The following is a 15,879-nucleotide window of genomic DNA, read 5'->3' on the forward strand; positions in this document are numbered from 1 at the left end:
GCTCAAACAGCAAAACAAGCTTGGGACATCTTAAAGGTATCACACAAAGGAGTTGATCGGGCGCAGAAGTCTAAGTTGCAGTCGTTGAGAAGATTGTACGATAATTGTGAGATGACCTCTACAGAAACAGTAGATATGTATTTCACTCGTCTTATTGATATGGTGAATAAGATGAAGTTATACGGAGATACAATTGAAGATGGTGCAGTGGTTGAAAAAGTTCTTCGAACTATGCCGATGAAGTATGACTATGTGGTGGCTTCAATAACAGAGTCACACAAAACTGAGCTCTTATCAATTGCAAAGCTTAAAGGTATGGTAGAAAGTCATATTGATAGAATTGCGTCAAAGTCGGAACCACTAGCAGAAGAAGCTTTGAAGAGTCAAGTCACCCTTAATGTGACTGGCACTAATCAAAGAGGTGGAGGATCTGGTAGAGGTCGTGGAAGAGGAAGAGGAGGTTCTAGTGGAAGAAGTCGTGGTAACTTCAACCAAGGAGGAAGATGTGGTAACTCTAACCAAGGAAGAGGTGGAGGTAATACCAAACAAGGTAAATTTCCATTTCATTGCTACAATTGTGGCAAGTATGGACACAAGATTGCAGATTGTTGGTATAATGAGGACAACAATCGTGGAAATCAAGCAAACATTGCTGAAAACTCTGCTGAAAAGTCTGGTGAGAGTTCTGAAACTTTACTTTTAGCCAGCGATAGTTTTTCTGCAGATAAGAACATATGGTTCTTGGATACTGGGTGTAGTAACCATATGTGTGGGAAGAAAGAATTGTTTTCTGAACTGGATGAATCAGTCCGGTCTGAAGTGACATTTGGCAATAAGTCAAAGGTGCCAATTTTAGGAAAAGGTAAAATCTCTATTCAGTTGAAGGATGGTACTCAAAATTTTATATCCGATGTGTTCTATGTTCCTGAACTACACCAAAATTTGTTGAGTATGAGTCAGTGGTCAGAAAAAGGATATAAGATACATATTGCTCAGGGGTGTTGTACCATTGTAGATTCTAAAGGAGTTTTGATTGCAAAGGTAAATATGTCCCAAAATCGACTATTTCCTTTGAAAATTAAGCATACTCTCCTTGCTTGCTTTAATTCTGAAGTTTGTGATGAAAAGTGGTTATGGCATATGCGATTCGGGCATTTCCATTTCTCTGGATTACACTATCTTGCGAGAAAGGAACTTGTTTCTGATTTACCTGTTGTGAATGTCTCTGATCGTATATGTGAGATTTGTGTGATTGGGAAGAAGCATAGAGATCCCTTCCCTGTGGGCAAGTCAAGGAGAGCCACAAAACAGTTGGAGATTATTCATTCAGACCTGTGTTCGTTGGAGGTTCCCTCACATGGAGGTTGTAAGTACTTTATTACTTTCATTGATGATTTCAGTAGAAAAACATGGGTTTACTTTCTGAAGCAAAAGTCTGAAGCATGTGATGTTTTCAAACAATTTAAGGCTTTTGTTGAAAAGCAGAGTGGTTATGAAATTAAAATCTTGAGAACTGATAGAGGTACAGAATATATTGCCTGTGATGATTTTCTGAAGAAGAAGGGTATCCAACACCAAATGACAGCTAGATACACTCCACAACAAAACGGAGTGGCTGAGAGGAAGAATAGGTCTATCATGGATATGGTAAGGTGCATGTTGAAATCCAAGAATCTGCCTAAACCTTTTTGGGCAGAAATTGTTGCTTGTGCTGTCTATGTGTTGAATAGGTGTCCAACTAAAAGTGTGCGTGATAAGACACCCGAAGAAGCTTGGAGTGGGAGAAAACCTTCTATCAAATATCTCAAGGTTTTTGGATGTTTGGCATATGCACATGTGCCAGATCCGTTGAGAAAGAAGTTGGATGATAAAGGTGAGAAGTGCATATTCATTGGTTATAGTGACGCTTCAAAAGCTTATAAACTATACAATCCTGAAACTAAAAAGGTTGTTATAAGTCGTGATGTCACTTTTGATGAATATGGTGCCTGGGATTGGTTAGCTAAAGATGAAAGTTCAGTTGTTATTCCTGTTGTTGAAAATATTGTTGAAGAGCAACCGATTCCAGATAATGTCCAGTCTCCTACACAGCAGCCAGAGCCGTCAGTTCGACGATCTCAGCGCGAGCGCCACTTACCAGCTCGCTTGCAGGATTATGTGTTGGGCCATGATAATAACCTGTCGGATGAAGAGATTATTCAATTTGCTCTTTTTGCAGATTGTGACCCTTTATCCGTTGAGGAGGCTGCTACAGAAATTCATTGGCTTAAGGCGATGGATGAGGAGATTCGTGCCATTGAAAAGAGTCGTACTTGGGAGTTAACAGATTTACCTCCTGGGAAGAAACCAATTGGAGTAAAGTGAGTTTACAGAACGAAATACAAGTCAGTATATCCAACTTGAAGACGGAGACATTTCTTAAATTGAAGAATGAGATATTGGGATGACCAATATATCCAACTTGGTTTAAAGGAGGAAATGTTAATAATAATAATAATAATATTATTATTATATTATTATAATGTTAAACCAAGTAAGTAAGTTAGTTAGTTAATTTGTTAAAAAAATAAAGGGAGTAATGGTTGCATGCCATCATGGAGTGTGCAGCAACATTTCATGGGATAATGGCATAATGGTAGTTAGTGCTTACATGCATTTCCTAAAATTTAGCTTTATCATTTAGTATAAATAGATTGTATTCTTCATTCATTATTTATCAATTCAAAGAGTTATTTCCTCTCTCTCTCTCTTCTCAATATATAAATATAATATATAGATATATTATATTTAATATATATTATAGATATATTATATTATATTTAATATATATTATATTTAATATATCTTACAGTAATGCCTCCATTCGGACCTAGCTTTCGCTTGTCCTTCTTGTTCGTCTTGGAGCTTTTACCGTGCTCCACAACATTGGCCTTGGCGCCACTAATGATAGGACCTCGCCCATCATTCTTCCTGTTCCCCTCCTCAATTCTGAGTCGCTGGATCAAGTCCTCCAGGTTCGTTCATCTCCTTTCGCTTATGCTTAAGGTAGTTCTTGAAGTCCTTCCACCCTGGAGGCAGCAAGTGGATCACATATCCCACTAGGAAGGCTTCACTCAACACCGTGCCCTCGTCACGGATTTCGTCGAAGATCAATTGCAAATCTCTACCTGACTAAGCACGGTCTTTGAATAAACCATTTTGAAGTCGAGGAATCAGCCAACCACAAATTTCTTTGTCCCGTCATCCTCACTTCTATATTTGTGATCCAAGGCTTCCCACAGCGCTTCCGATGTGCCAATCTTGCGATATACATCGTATAACGCATCACACAATCTGTTCAAGATGTAGTTTCGGCATAGGAAGTCCGAATCTTTCCATTAGCCAACCGTCATCACGGATTGGGCATCTTGTTCCTTTAACTCATGAACTTTCTCGGTCAAGAACCTTGTCAAGCCAAGAGTTGCAAGGTTGAACAACATCTTTTGTTGCCAACTCTTGAAGTTCGATCCACTACCGGTGAACTTCTTCGGTCTTTCAGCCGAACCACTTGGTACCGTAGGGACCCGCATCGTAGGGATGTATCCCTCGGTGCTCCCACCATCTTGTGAACCAACGTTCACCGATGGTGCCTGAGAATTTGCAATGTTGTTGCCATTCTCACCACTGCAACATTTTCCTCCCCTTGATTAGGCAGTACGGGGTTCTCCATTTTCTTCAAGGAAATTAGGAGATTAAACCAACAGGAAAAACAAGGTATAAGGTTTTAAGATTGTTGGATATATCGTTGGTAAAACCCAAATAGTAATCTTTTTATAGGATTATTATTTGGATTTTACCAACGATATATCCAACAATGTCATGTAGCAGAACTCTATATGAATTTGCCTACTGGTGGTTTTTGTACTGTACTGTACTTGTTGCATGTGGGTTTATTGCTGTTGTTATTTTGTTGGATTACTCAGGAATTTACGCAGTGTTGTTAAGGCTTTTATTTATTACCAGAAATGAATGAATGAGCTATTTGGAAATAGACATTTATGAGCAGTGGCGGAGCCACCTTGTATGAGCAGGGGGCCTTGCCCCCCCCCCCCCCCCTCAAGGCCCCCCCCCCCCCCTCAAAACAAATTCTAGAATTAGTATAGATTATAGAGTAGCATTTTAGAATTAGGATTACCTGTTTCCAATGGCGGCTTGGCCCCTCTCCACAAATCTTTTTTTATTTATTTATTAATATTATAATGATTGTTTTGTGGCTCCCTCACCAATATATATAATTTTCTACCCTCCAAGAAAATTTCTAGACTAGATTTTGGCAAATTATTGTGTGGACCATAACAAAAAGTACATTTTTAATATACTAAATGTACATTATTTGTGTATTGAATGCACATTATATAAAATAATATACTTTTCCTAAATACAATTTACATTATTAATATATTAAAAATACATATTTTTGTACTAAATGTTATTTTATAACATACAAAATATGGTCCACATAGCTTGTATGGACTATGGTCTACACAATAATGATTGCTAAGTTTTATACTCAAACCATCCAAATTCCAAACTTGTAAACCAGAAAGGCAATACACAGACAGTCAGATTTTCTTCAATTCTCAATCTGCAAATCTATAGGTAATTTTTCATTTCTTTTTTATTCTTGAAATCTTTGAATTTTTTTTATGAATTATTCTTTATTGGGGATGGATTCATCCGTCCTCACAACAACAAAAAGTTTAGATATTGTAGTAGTTAAATGATAGCTAAATGCCTAAATCCTTTTTTTGATTTCCTCAATTGACGATGGCAACCGCGGTGATCGGCCCCCCCGCACCAAGGAATCCTGGCTCCGCCACTGTTTATGAGGTAATTAGTTTTCAACTAAATCTTAAGAAGCTCAACTTCATTAAGACCTGTCTCCCATGGTGAAACTTATGTTGCAAGCTTGGCAATATCGCACTTGAGGAAAATAATGTTCAAACTTTGGACTTGCAATGCCCACCATGAACTAACGATTCAAACCCCTTGCAAATCTCAAATAATTTACACTAAGAAAAATAATACCAGTAATAATTAAACTATTAAAAATATTTTAAAATATTTTTCAACTATACTAAAGACTTATTTCTTGAAGTACTAAAAGTCAATATAATGCTGTCATTTTGCAATTTAAAACATAATGCTTCGCTCTGCTGCCAGAAGGAAATTGCCCTAACCATGTGCTTTTTTTTTCTTTTTGTTCTTTTTTTTTTTTTTTTTCTGGTAATGAAACAAAATTAAGTATTAATGTCAACTATGCACATGATGGGCATAATATATATAATAATGAGCTATTATATTATATTTTAGCCTCACTGTACTTGTTCCAAATCATACATACAAAATTTGATCAGACCCCTCTTCTTATTAAATGAGCGCCATGTTCGAACAGATCTGTTTGGCGTCGAACAACAAAATCCACAGCCATACAATACTAAATCCTTAGCAGCAACAAGCTAAGCAAGGAGGAATTGAAGAAGAAGAAGAAGAGAAGAAGAAGAAGATCAGAAGAAGTAGTGGCGCCACCATCATCCTCAGCCACCATCATGTGGAGATAAGCTTAGCTATCTGCTTGTGGTTAGAGACTGGGATTTCTTAATGCTGCTTTAATTTAGGTAATCTTCTTCTTCTTCTTCCTGTTCTTATTTATATGAAGAGCTACAAACTTCAATTACCAAAGAATCATACTCTTATGGCGATTCAATTCTAATTGAATCAATTTATCAAACACATAATCCATAAAGTCGATCTTTTTCTAATCCCCTTTTTTTCAAAGCGAGATTGAAATTGTGAGTATGTAGTATGTCTATTGCGTGTCCTATTCTTATAACTACAAACAATTCCAAAGATTCTCAAGCATAATTATTGAACCCTAAATGATATAAGAGATCAAATTATAGCATACTGACAACAACAACCTTAACTAATTTAATACATACTCTTTTTATGCAATTGAAATCATAGAAGCATCTATAATAAGAGCAAGCTTAATCCAAATCTCAGAGAAAATCTATCTATTCATGATTAGATTTGTAAAGTAAAGGCACAACGGAATTGCATGTAATGAAAACACAAGTAAAATTGAAGGAATAATTGAAATGTAAGTAATGAAAACTTAGCTCTGATCCAATGTAGATTGAAGATACAAGCTTGAATTGAAATTGGAATAAATTGAATTTCAATATTGACTTGAACTCTAATTTAACATAATATAACTTTATTCTAAGTGGAGAGAAGTTAGAGAGTGAAAAGTCCTTAAAAATAACTACCAATTTCCTTTTTAATAATTGATGGAATCGCCCCTACTTATAAAATATTGGCCTGATCCACGCTCAGAGTCACATCATGACGTTGATTGTGATTTATATACTTTGTGCAACAATTATGATCTCTAAGCTATTTTTCACCTTATACAAGTTTGAATTAGATTTTTCAATCTTCACAAAAGTAGTAATAAATCTTTGAATTAGCTTTCCATCGCCATTAAAATCGCATGATTTGGATTTTGGACATTCCTATTTCCTATACTAAAATATTATCAAAATACCAAAGCGTCCGGTTGATCTTTACGGGCGTGATTGACTGCCAGCCTTACCCTTGGTCCTCACTCTACAATTCGTTTTCTTCATTTCATTTGACCTTTTGAGTCCCCAGGTCATGTCACAGTACTTCTAACTCGATCTTTTTTACTTCTATTTTAAACCTCTCACGATTCTCGAAACGCGCCTATGTGCCAAAATAGTTTACTTGGGATCTAAGACTTACAATCGTTACGACTACGGGATGTTGCCTTAATGGTTGAGTGCTCACTCATCTATGTCTAATGTCTTGACCACACTTTTAGTATTCTACCACCTCTATATTTTTATAATAGCATACTAAGCGATATAATAAAAAAAGGCTTTACATGACCTCCTCAATTTTAGGAACTATTTCTCATGTTGTGTATATTTTGAAGGGTCTACAGTTCTACACTAATTTGTGCATCTATTTAAACCTAGATGTTGCTCATGTTTTTAAAAAATGAATCAAACAGAAAAAAAAAATATAATATTTTCTTTTAACGGAATAAAAAATGACTGATTTCTAATGTTGAATCAAACACTAAAAAAGGTAAATATTTTTTTAAAAAGTAATTATTTTTTAAAAATTATTTTCCTATTTCTAAGCTCACCCTTATTCACTTATATTCATGAGTATGGTATAGACTTAAAGGTGCCTCCTACAGTTAGGGCCTGCTTACTGAAAAAAAAAAATGCATTCCCATTTCTTTTTTTTAATATTTGATTCCTATTAACATTTTGATTCTAATATTTGAACCAAATCCAAATGCACTCATTGTTAGAACGAAGCTTCATTTTATGAGGGACTAAAAAGCCACTTTAGTCAAAATTGAGAGGTTAAAGATGGACATGGGTATAATTTAGGGACGGAGTCCGTATAACTCGATAACCAAAAATGTAATTTCTCTTACATATAATTATATTTAAATATTATGACCACCAAACTAATATCTAAACCAAAAGAGTTAAATTATTTGAAATGTTGTTTTCAAAAAAATTATTTGAAATGTTAATTAAAATAATTGGACAAATATTTGATATTAAATTACCTGAGAATAAGCCTAGAAAAAAACATTGCTAACCGCTACCGCTAATTTTAAAATCATGCAATGGTTGTTTAGACTTTAGCGTTGACAGGAGAATTGCTGTCTAAATTGTATCACATACATTCATCTTTCATTTCTTCTTAGTACTGCTCTGATCATCTTACCTCATAGACAGACACAAATGGCTTATGCTGCTGTAACTTCGCTTAAAGGAACACTCCATCTACATTTCTTCTTGCAATCACAACCACGCCTGCCTCTTATTTATAAACGAAATATGGTCTCTCTCCATAGAAATCTTAGTTTCCTTCAAGAAAGTCTTGAGGAATCTAAGATCACCTATGATGATGCGGGGGCGATGAAAGATCTAGAGGCAGAGATGAGATATGTAGCGTTCAAAGCTGAAGAAAGGATTGAGATGGAGTTGACTACCATTTATCTAGCAAAGAGTTGGACGAAGCGTCTTGCTTGCTTCCTCAAGCTTCATGGAATCTTTATTCAAGCTGTAATACAGACTGATTACCTCAAGAAGAAGTTGATTAAGATTAAAAGTAAACACGAGTTTGCAAAGGGTCCATCAATCACTGGCGTTTCACTCCTTGGTCGGATGCGACAAAGAGGACTACGACTCCTTGGTTCAACATCATCGCAGCCTGCTAATCCAGAACGCGAGAATAATATTACTGTGAGTAAATTTTCCAACAGCGCTTCAAAGTTTGACAGTAGAATGGTTGGATGCGACAAGGAATTCAAGACGATATTGAATAAGCTCACGCAACAATCAGCTGAGCAGCTCCAAGTTGTATCAATCGTTGGCATGGGAGGAATAGGCAAGACCACTTTAGCTGGGGAAGTCTACAAGGATCCATCAATTACTTCTCATTTTTACAAGCAAGCATGGGTTACTGTATCCCAAGAGTATACCGTGGGGCAAATGCTCAGATGCCTTATTGGTTGTGTTAGTGCATCAAGTGATGAACAAAGCAGCAATGACCAAGGCGGATTAGCAGAAATGCTACGTAAACGCTTGAAGGATCAGAGATACTTGATAGTGATAGATGATATATGGAGCAAAGAAGCTTGGGATAGTGTGCAAAGGTGCTTTCCAGATGATAATAATGGAAGCCGTATACTACTGACTTCTCGGCTCAGAGAGGTGGCTGAATATACTGCTAGTTCAGATAACTCTATCATTAACATGCCTTTCTTAGATGCCAATGAAAGTTGGAATCTCTACTGCAATGTGTTTGGTCAAACAGAATTTCTTTCAGTGTTTGAGCAAATTGGTAGAGACATAGTGAAGAAATGTAAAGGATTACCTCTAGCTATTACTTTAGTAGCTAGTCTTCTCTCCAAGACAGAGGAGAAGGTGGAAAAGTGGAAGAATGTTGCAGAAAGTGTAATTGGTGATTCTAATGAAGCATGTTCAAGTGTACTATCTTTGAGTTACAACCAATTACCACACCTGTCAAAAGCTTGCTTTCTATATTTTGGAGTTTTTCCAGAAGATTATGAAATCCCTGTAAAGAAGTTAGTTAAGTTGTGGGCAGCAGAGGGATTTTTCGGGGCTGTGAACAATAAGAATCTGGAGGAAGTGGCCACGGAATGCTTGAAAGATCTTGTTGCTAGAAGTCTTGTTATAATTGGTAAACAGAGTTATGATGGCAAAATCAAGACAATTAGGATGCATGATCTGTTGCGAGACTTGTGCTTAAGAGAATCTCGATGTGAAAATCTCTTGTATGTCATTGGAAATGATTATCATGGTGCTTTTGCTGGGCCAATAAAACTCCCATTCAACAAGAAGAAATCACAGCACTTGTTTTCAAAAGCTTGTCCTTGGATAATAAGTATTAAACCTCAATGTTACAATATTCAAATTACATCTATGGGCTTTGGAAAATTCCATTCCTTACACTCGTTTGATAATATTGATTTCAACATTAAGGTGCTTTGTCAGTTCAAACTATTAAGAGTAGTAGACATGAAACTTGGATTCTGGAACTTTGAAGGTGAGATGCTATATATGGCAAATCTTGTTCACTTGAGATACTTAGCTTTGTCCCTAAGTGAAAATGTAGGCTCTCTTAAACTAAAGCTCTTTCAGCATTGGAATATGCAAAGTTTTATTGTTCGTGGATGTAGTGTTATATTGGGTTCACGTGAGGCATCTCGAATTTGGAAAATGCCATTGTTAAGGAATTTTTATGTGGACATAATTCCTTTTACATTAGAGGCTTCCAAGGTTGTTCATAGAAACATAGAGACTATATCTTGGTTGCGTCCAAAGTGTTGTACAGAGGATCTTTTTACAAGGATTCCAAATTTAAAAAAATTGGGAATTAAAGGTTCAGAGGATTTTGAAAATGAAAATTCAGATGGTTTCTATAATTTTGTGCACTTGGGGCAGCTTGAGAAACTAAGCATCGAATGTTGGGATCTCCAACTTCCGTATAGCGACATCCCTTGGGCAACTAGTTTTCTACCAAATCTTAAGGAGCTCAAATTCGTCTGTACTTGGTTACCATGGAGTGATATAAGGTTCATTGGTATGTTGCCGAATCTAAAAGTTCTAAAATTGATATATGCTTGTGAAGGCAAAGAGTGGGAGCCATATGAGGGAGGGTTCCGTCAATTGAAAATGTTGGTAATTGAAAGCTCATGTCTCGAAGATTGGAATGCTGTGGGTGATCATTTCCCTGTGCTTGAACATTTAGAGTTAAGTTGTTGCTGTTTGTTGCGAGAGATCCCTATTGCGTTTGCTGATATCACCACACTTGCATTGATTGATCTATATAAATGTCGGCATTCTGTTTTGGCTTCCGCAAATCGTATTCAAGATGAGCAGCAGCGGAGCTATGGAATTGATGCTCTCCTTGTTCATTCTAAAAATATTCAGGTCTCTTTCTATCCTTGTCTCCATTACATCTCCGACCGTTTCACATTTCATGCTATTTAAATTCTTTGCCCAAGGTAGCAATTTCTCTGCAATCAATAGTTATGTGCATGCTTTCTCTCATTTTTCTGTATCTCATTTTTTTTTACCTATATAAATGCGTTAATAACTTAATTTATTGTTTCCAGGATGGACCGCCAGAGTAAATTAAACATCTCAAATTAAAGGAAGGATGTGACGAGGGTAGGTACTTAAATAAGTGTGTTGTATGTATTTGCATACACCTATACTATATGTTTATTTTGTTTTGTTTCTTCTCAAAAAAAAATCACACGTAATTAGTTGTTTTGATTTTTTGGCTTTTTCTGTATTTTTATATGCTTTTAATCTTAATCTTTCATCAACCATTTCGTTTCTCCTTAACATCTAATTCTTAAACACATACATAAAACTACAAAGATTGAGAGGCGATGAAAAGTTAAGAGCAACAAAGCTAAGCAGTGATGATATATGGATATGATGTTGGGGTAGCATAGCAGGAGCTGTAATATATAAATAGAAAATTTTATATGTACTCCAAACATTTACACTTAAGGATGGATGTGCGTGAATAGGAGGAAGACAGTGAGCAATATGCTGAATAAATGATTTCACCATTCTGTTTCTCTTTAACATCTTATCCGATATGATCTTAAACACAGATAAATGAGGAGGTGCTTCTATAGCTGAATCCCAGATCTCCAAAGATCAAGTTTAGAGGCACAAATGTGAGGTGTTGGCTGTTTCGGTGATCTGAAATGTTTTGTTTTTCTGGGTTGAAGTTGCTGATTGGAGCTTTGGCTTGGAATATAATGAATCTGCTAGTGGTTTTGTACTTGCTGTGGGATTATTATTGTGGATATTTTGGCTCAACACTCTATTACATGATATACCTTATACCATGGACCAGGGTTCACAGTGTACTGTGGATCTGAATTGGTCTTAAATGACGTAGTTTGGAATATAATGAATCTGCTAGTGAGTTTTTGTGTCTCATGTTATTAAATTCTGTACCTAAAAACAGGAAACTACAAAATCTTTTTAAGCTTAAATATCAAAAGATTCAAAACGACGTCGTTTTGATTTAGGATCCACAATGCTATGTGGACCTTGATCCACGATATAAATTGTCATAATATACAATATCAATCTATAATTTTATAAACAATCCATTTATGAAATAATGTAATTAAATTTTTATTGCAACTCAAAACAAGTTGGTAGTGTTGAGTTTTTTTTTTTTTTTTTTTTTTTTTTTTTTTTTTTAATATAATAATGTTACGGAGTATATTTTTGTACTAATTTTACTTCTTAATCTATGTGCATCTTTGAAATATTCTTTTACTTTTAAAATTGGATTTTACTATTATATGATTTATTTATATCATTGTCAAGAAACACATTCATGAATATGATGCTTCAAAATGATTGGTACAACAAAGTATATATACAAGTAAGGAACCTAAACTATAAGGCATGACTCTTCTTATAGGACATGACTCTTTTATTTTAACACTCTCCTTCAATTAAGTTGAGCATATAGTATAGGTTATATGTATTAGGACTATATGTATTTGAGTCAAGTTATGATTCTCTATCCTAGTCTTCATGTGACTCCTTCACTATATATATATATATATATATATATATATATATAGGGTTGAGTTCAAATGAGGACAACAATATATAGAGGATATCCTCTATAATGGGCACACAACAAATTAATACCATGCACACAACTTAATACATAATGTAAACATCAGGTTTTGAACCCAGACTCTATAAATTAACAAATCTAGCACGCGACATACAAACTGTGGCACACGACTACATTCGGCCATGCACACGACATACCAGCTAATGGCACACACTACTTCTGTCCTCACAGTCCTCTATAATATACTTATCCTCATTTGAATACACATCTATATATATATATATATATATATATATATATATATATATATATATAATTCCCACCCCCGTCGACCAAATGGATGTTGCCATCTTCACCGACTTTTCAAGATTCGGGTGGAACTGGCGAGTGGCATGTCATATGCGCTAAACTTGTTACAAACATAATATATCATAGGACCTCTAAATGACTAGTAAGAATATCCGCCAATTGATTAGTGGAGTTAGCATGCCTTGTAGTAATCAATCCTGATGTAACATTTTCCCTAATGAAGTAACAATCAACTTCAATATGTTTGGTTCGTTCATGAAAGATGGATTCATAGCAATATACTGAACTTCCTGGTCGTCACATATTAATGTCATCTGTGTACAATCACAACATTGTAGCTCTTGAAGTACATGCTTTAGCCATATGATTTCACATGTAGTTAAAACCATGATACGATATTCATCATCTTTTGCACTAGATCTGACTACTACATCTTATTTCTTTCTTTTCCATGAAATTAAGTTACCACAAATGAGAATACAATACCTAGATGTGGAGCTTTTGTCAAATGGAAAACCTATCCAATTAGCATTAGAGTATCTAATGATCTGAGTATGACCTTTATCTTCATAAAGCAATCATTATATTGGCCTAATGCTTTCTTGATGTATTTCAAAAATCGAATAGCAGCATTCCAACGATCAATACAAGAACTTTTAAAAATTGGCTTAATACACTTACTACAAAGAAGATATCTGGTGAGTAATTGTGAGATAGTTCAATTTTGTAATACGGTATGTCTTCTGTAATGCTCTAATTTTGATAGTGTTTCACCTTGATTTGAGAAGAGTTTGACATTAGGATCCATAGGAATATCGATGGATTTGCAATCACGCATCCCAATTTCTTAAAAAATCCCTAAAGCATATATACTTCCTTTGCGAGATAATTATACCATTACAGGATTGGACCACTACTTAATTCCAAGACAAATTAGCCCTTCATGGACAATCAATGCCGCATCTGCTTCTGCTACAATCAGCTGCTTAGTCAAGACTTTGGCAGCTAATTCATCCCCATCATAGCTTTTCAGGATCTCCTCAATCCATAGAGGCCTAACAGTTGAGATGGACATGAACTCAGTTTGTTCCACACCCCTTTTTCTGGAAAGAGCATCAACCACACAATTCTCCTGACCCCTCTTGTATTGTATTTCATAACTCAATCCCAGCAACTTGGTGAGGCCCTTATGTTGCATGACAGTAGTTATTTTTTGTTCCAGCAGAAACTTTAGACTTTGGTGGTCAGTCCTAATGATGAAATGTTTCCCACACAAGTAAGGTCTCCACTTGTTTATGGCATTAATTATTGACAAATATTCTTTCTCATAAATGGACAAGTCCAAATGCTTAGTTCCAAACCCCTTGCTAAAATAAGCTAATGGCCCCCCTTCTTGCATAAGGACTACCCCAATCCCCTTGTGGCAAGCATCAGCCTCTACTACAAACCCTTTGTTGAAATCAGGTAAGGTCAATACTGGGGATGTACACAGAGCTTGTTTCAATTCCTCAAAGGCAGCTTCTGAGTCCCCACTCCATTGGAATGCATTCTTTTTTAACATATCAGTGAGTGGCCTTCTTATGGTACCTAAGACTTGATAAAGATCCTATAGTACCCTGTAAGACCCAAGAAACCCTTTAACTCTTTGATGTTAACTGGTTTAGGCCAAGCAGCCACAGCAGAAGGTTCATATGTATGTATATGCGTGTATATGTAATGAAGTAAAGGGAGAAAGAAGAAGAAGAAGAATACCAAATGTAGGGCACAACAACCATGTCATTTCATTAAGCTTTCAACCATATATATAGTGATCCATACAACCTTTCAACTCTTCAACATAAATAAGGGATTAAATGAAAGGCAAATGAAGGGTCTCATGGTTTAATGGCCATCAATGTAAAATATTTATAACACTCCCCCTTGGCCATTAAATAACTATACTCATGCCTCGTTAAAAACCTCGCTAGAAAACCCACCCAGTGGGAAAAAACTAGACGAGGAAAAAAGTACATGAAGTATATTAAACCATTGTGTTTCACCGGTTGCCTCATTAAAAACCTTAGCCTAAGAAAACCCAGTGGGGAAAAACTTAGCTAAGGGAAAAAGAGTGCAACAATATGCCTTCAGAGCATAATCTTCAAGATTTCAAAGGTCTTCAGGACTATCAACTCAAGTGCACCTATATCAATTGGCTCATTAAAAACCTTAGCGTAAGAAAACCCCGCGGGAAAAACTTAGCTAAGGGAAAAAGAGTACAACCATATGCTTTCGGAGCATATATAATCTTCAGGATTTCAAAAGTCCTCTAGATTGTCCATTCTAGCACAGCTAGGGGTTGTCGCTCCCCTTGAAGATAACAATCTTCTAAGCCAACACATCCCAATTTTATAAACATATTACTCAAAAGTGGATGTAGGCAAAGACTTAGTGAACATATCTGCAAGATTATTCAGTACGGTGAACTTTCTCAACAAGAATTTTACTACTCTTCTGGAGTTCATGTGTGTAGAAGGACTTAGGTGCAATATGTTTTGTAAGGTTCCCCCTTAACAAACCTACTACTTGCTTGGGCAACACAATCTTTATTCGTCCTCATATGGGACATTGGGGGTAAAACATAGCATAACCAGTTTGGGACTTGGCATCATAGGGATAAAATAAAAGAGCTAGTACCCAAGTAGTCCATCAAAACCACATATTGGTTTCTCACATAAATGTCAAAAAATCTTTGTACTTCGAAAATGCTGGAGGATATGTTAAACACAATTCCAATATTTAATTGTAGAGGGAGCACTAAACATTGCTAGCAATTTCATCGCAAATTCAATATCAGGTCTGATGCGACTATAGAACTTCTAGTTCTATAATAATGCTCCAATAACAACGAAGTAATGGACTTCTAGTCCCAAAATATCCTCATTATCATCTTCGAGTCTAAATGGTCCTATATCTACTTCAAGAGATTATTGGACAACCGTTTGTGTGATAAGTAAATAATACTTATCCATATAAAACATCTTCAAGACATTTTTCAAGTAGGCTAACTGGTGTATAAAACTTCTTCAAGGAGAAGCTCGATCTTCAGGTACAGACAATACTTGGATTTCCAAGTCTTTTATTTCAAAACTCCGTCTTTCGGCATGAGCTGATATCACCAAGCTCTCTATGTGTTTCAATGATATTTAAACCGTCAATATCGACTGAGATGATAAATAAATAACTCCATTAGCAATTCATTAACGAACACATAATGGTACATATATTTGCATATTCCTTCTTCGTGAGGAAAACACTCAGTCAATAATATTCAAGTCATACAAAGACTTT

At 35.8% G+C, this 15,879-nt stretch overlaps 2 protein-coding genes across 3 annotated transcripts; both read left to right on the top strand.

Moving 5' to 3' along the window:
• Window positions 1–2,135: 2,135 nt before the first annotated feature.
• LOC109174423 (putative late blight resistance protein homolog R1B-17) lies at window positions 2,136–9,624 on the top strand. Its single transcript, XM_019323659.1, has 4 exons — window positions 2,136–2,140; window positions 7,825–8,253; window positions 8,287–9,472; window positions 9,600–9,624. The coding sequence occupies exons 2-4, from the start codon at window positions 7,833–7,835 to the stop codon at window positions 9,622–9,624; spliced, it is 1,632 nt and encodes a 543-aa protein (XP_019179204.1). The 5' UTR covers window positions 2,136–2,140; window positions 7,825–7,832.
• LOC109174612 (putative late blight resistance protein homolog R1B-13) lies at window positions 9,551–11,436 on the top strand. 2 transcript variants are annotated; one of them, XM_019323856.1, is made up of 3 exons: window positions 9,551–10,550; window positions 10,736–10,790; window positions 11,249–11,436. In XM_019323856.1, exons 1-2 carry the CDS (start codon window positions 9,636–9,638, stop codon window positions 10,751–10,753), a joined length of 933 nt encoding a protein of 310 aa, XP_019179401.1. In that variant the 5' UTR covers window positions 9,551–9,635; the 3' UTR covers window positions 10,754–10,790; window positions 11,249–11,436. The 2 variants fall into 2 exon arrangements, with proteins under 2 accessions (XP_019179401.1, XP_019179400.1); XM_019323855.1 differs by lacking the exon at window positions 11,249–11,436 and having other exon boundaries at window positions 10,736–10,879.
• The last annotated feature ends 4,443 nt before the right edge of the window (window positions 11,437–15,879 follow it).

This window comes from Ipomoea nil, unplaced genomic scaffold (genome assembly GCF_001879475.1).
Source record: "Ipomoea nil cultivar Tokyo-kokei standard unplaced genomic scaffold, Asagao_1.1 scaffold0642, whole genome shotgun sequence".
Classification (NCBI taxonomy): Eukaryota; Viridiplantae; Streptophyta; class Magnoliopsida; order Solanales; family Convolvulaceae; genus Ipomoea; species Ipomoea nil.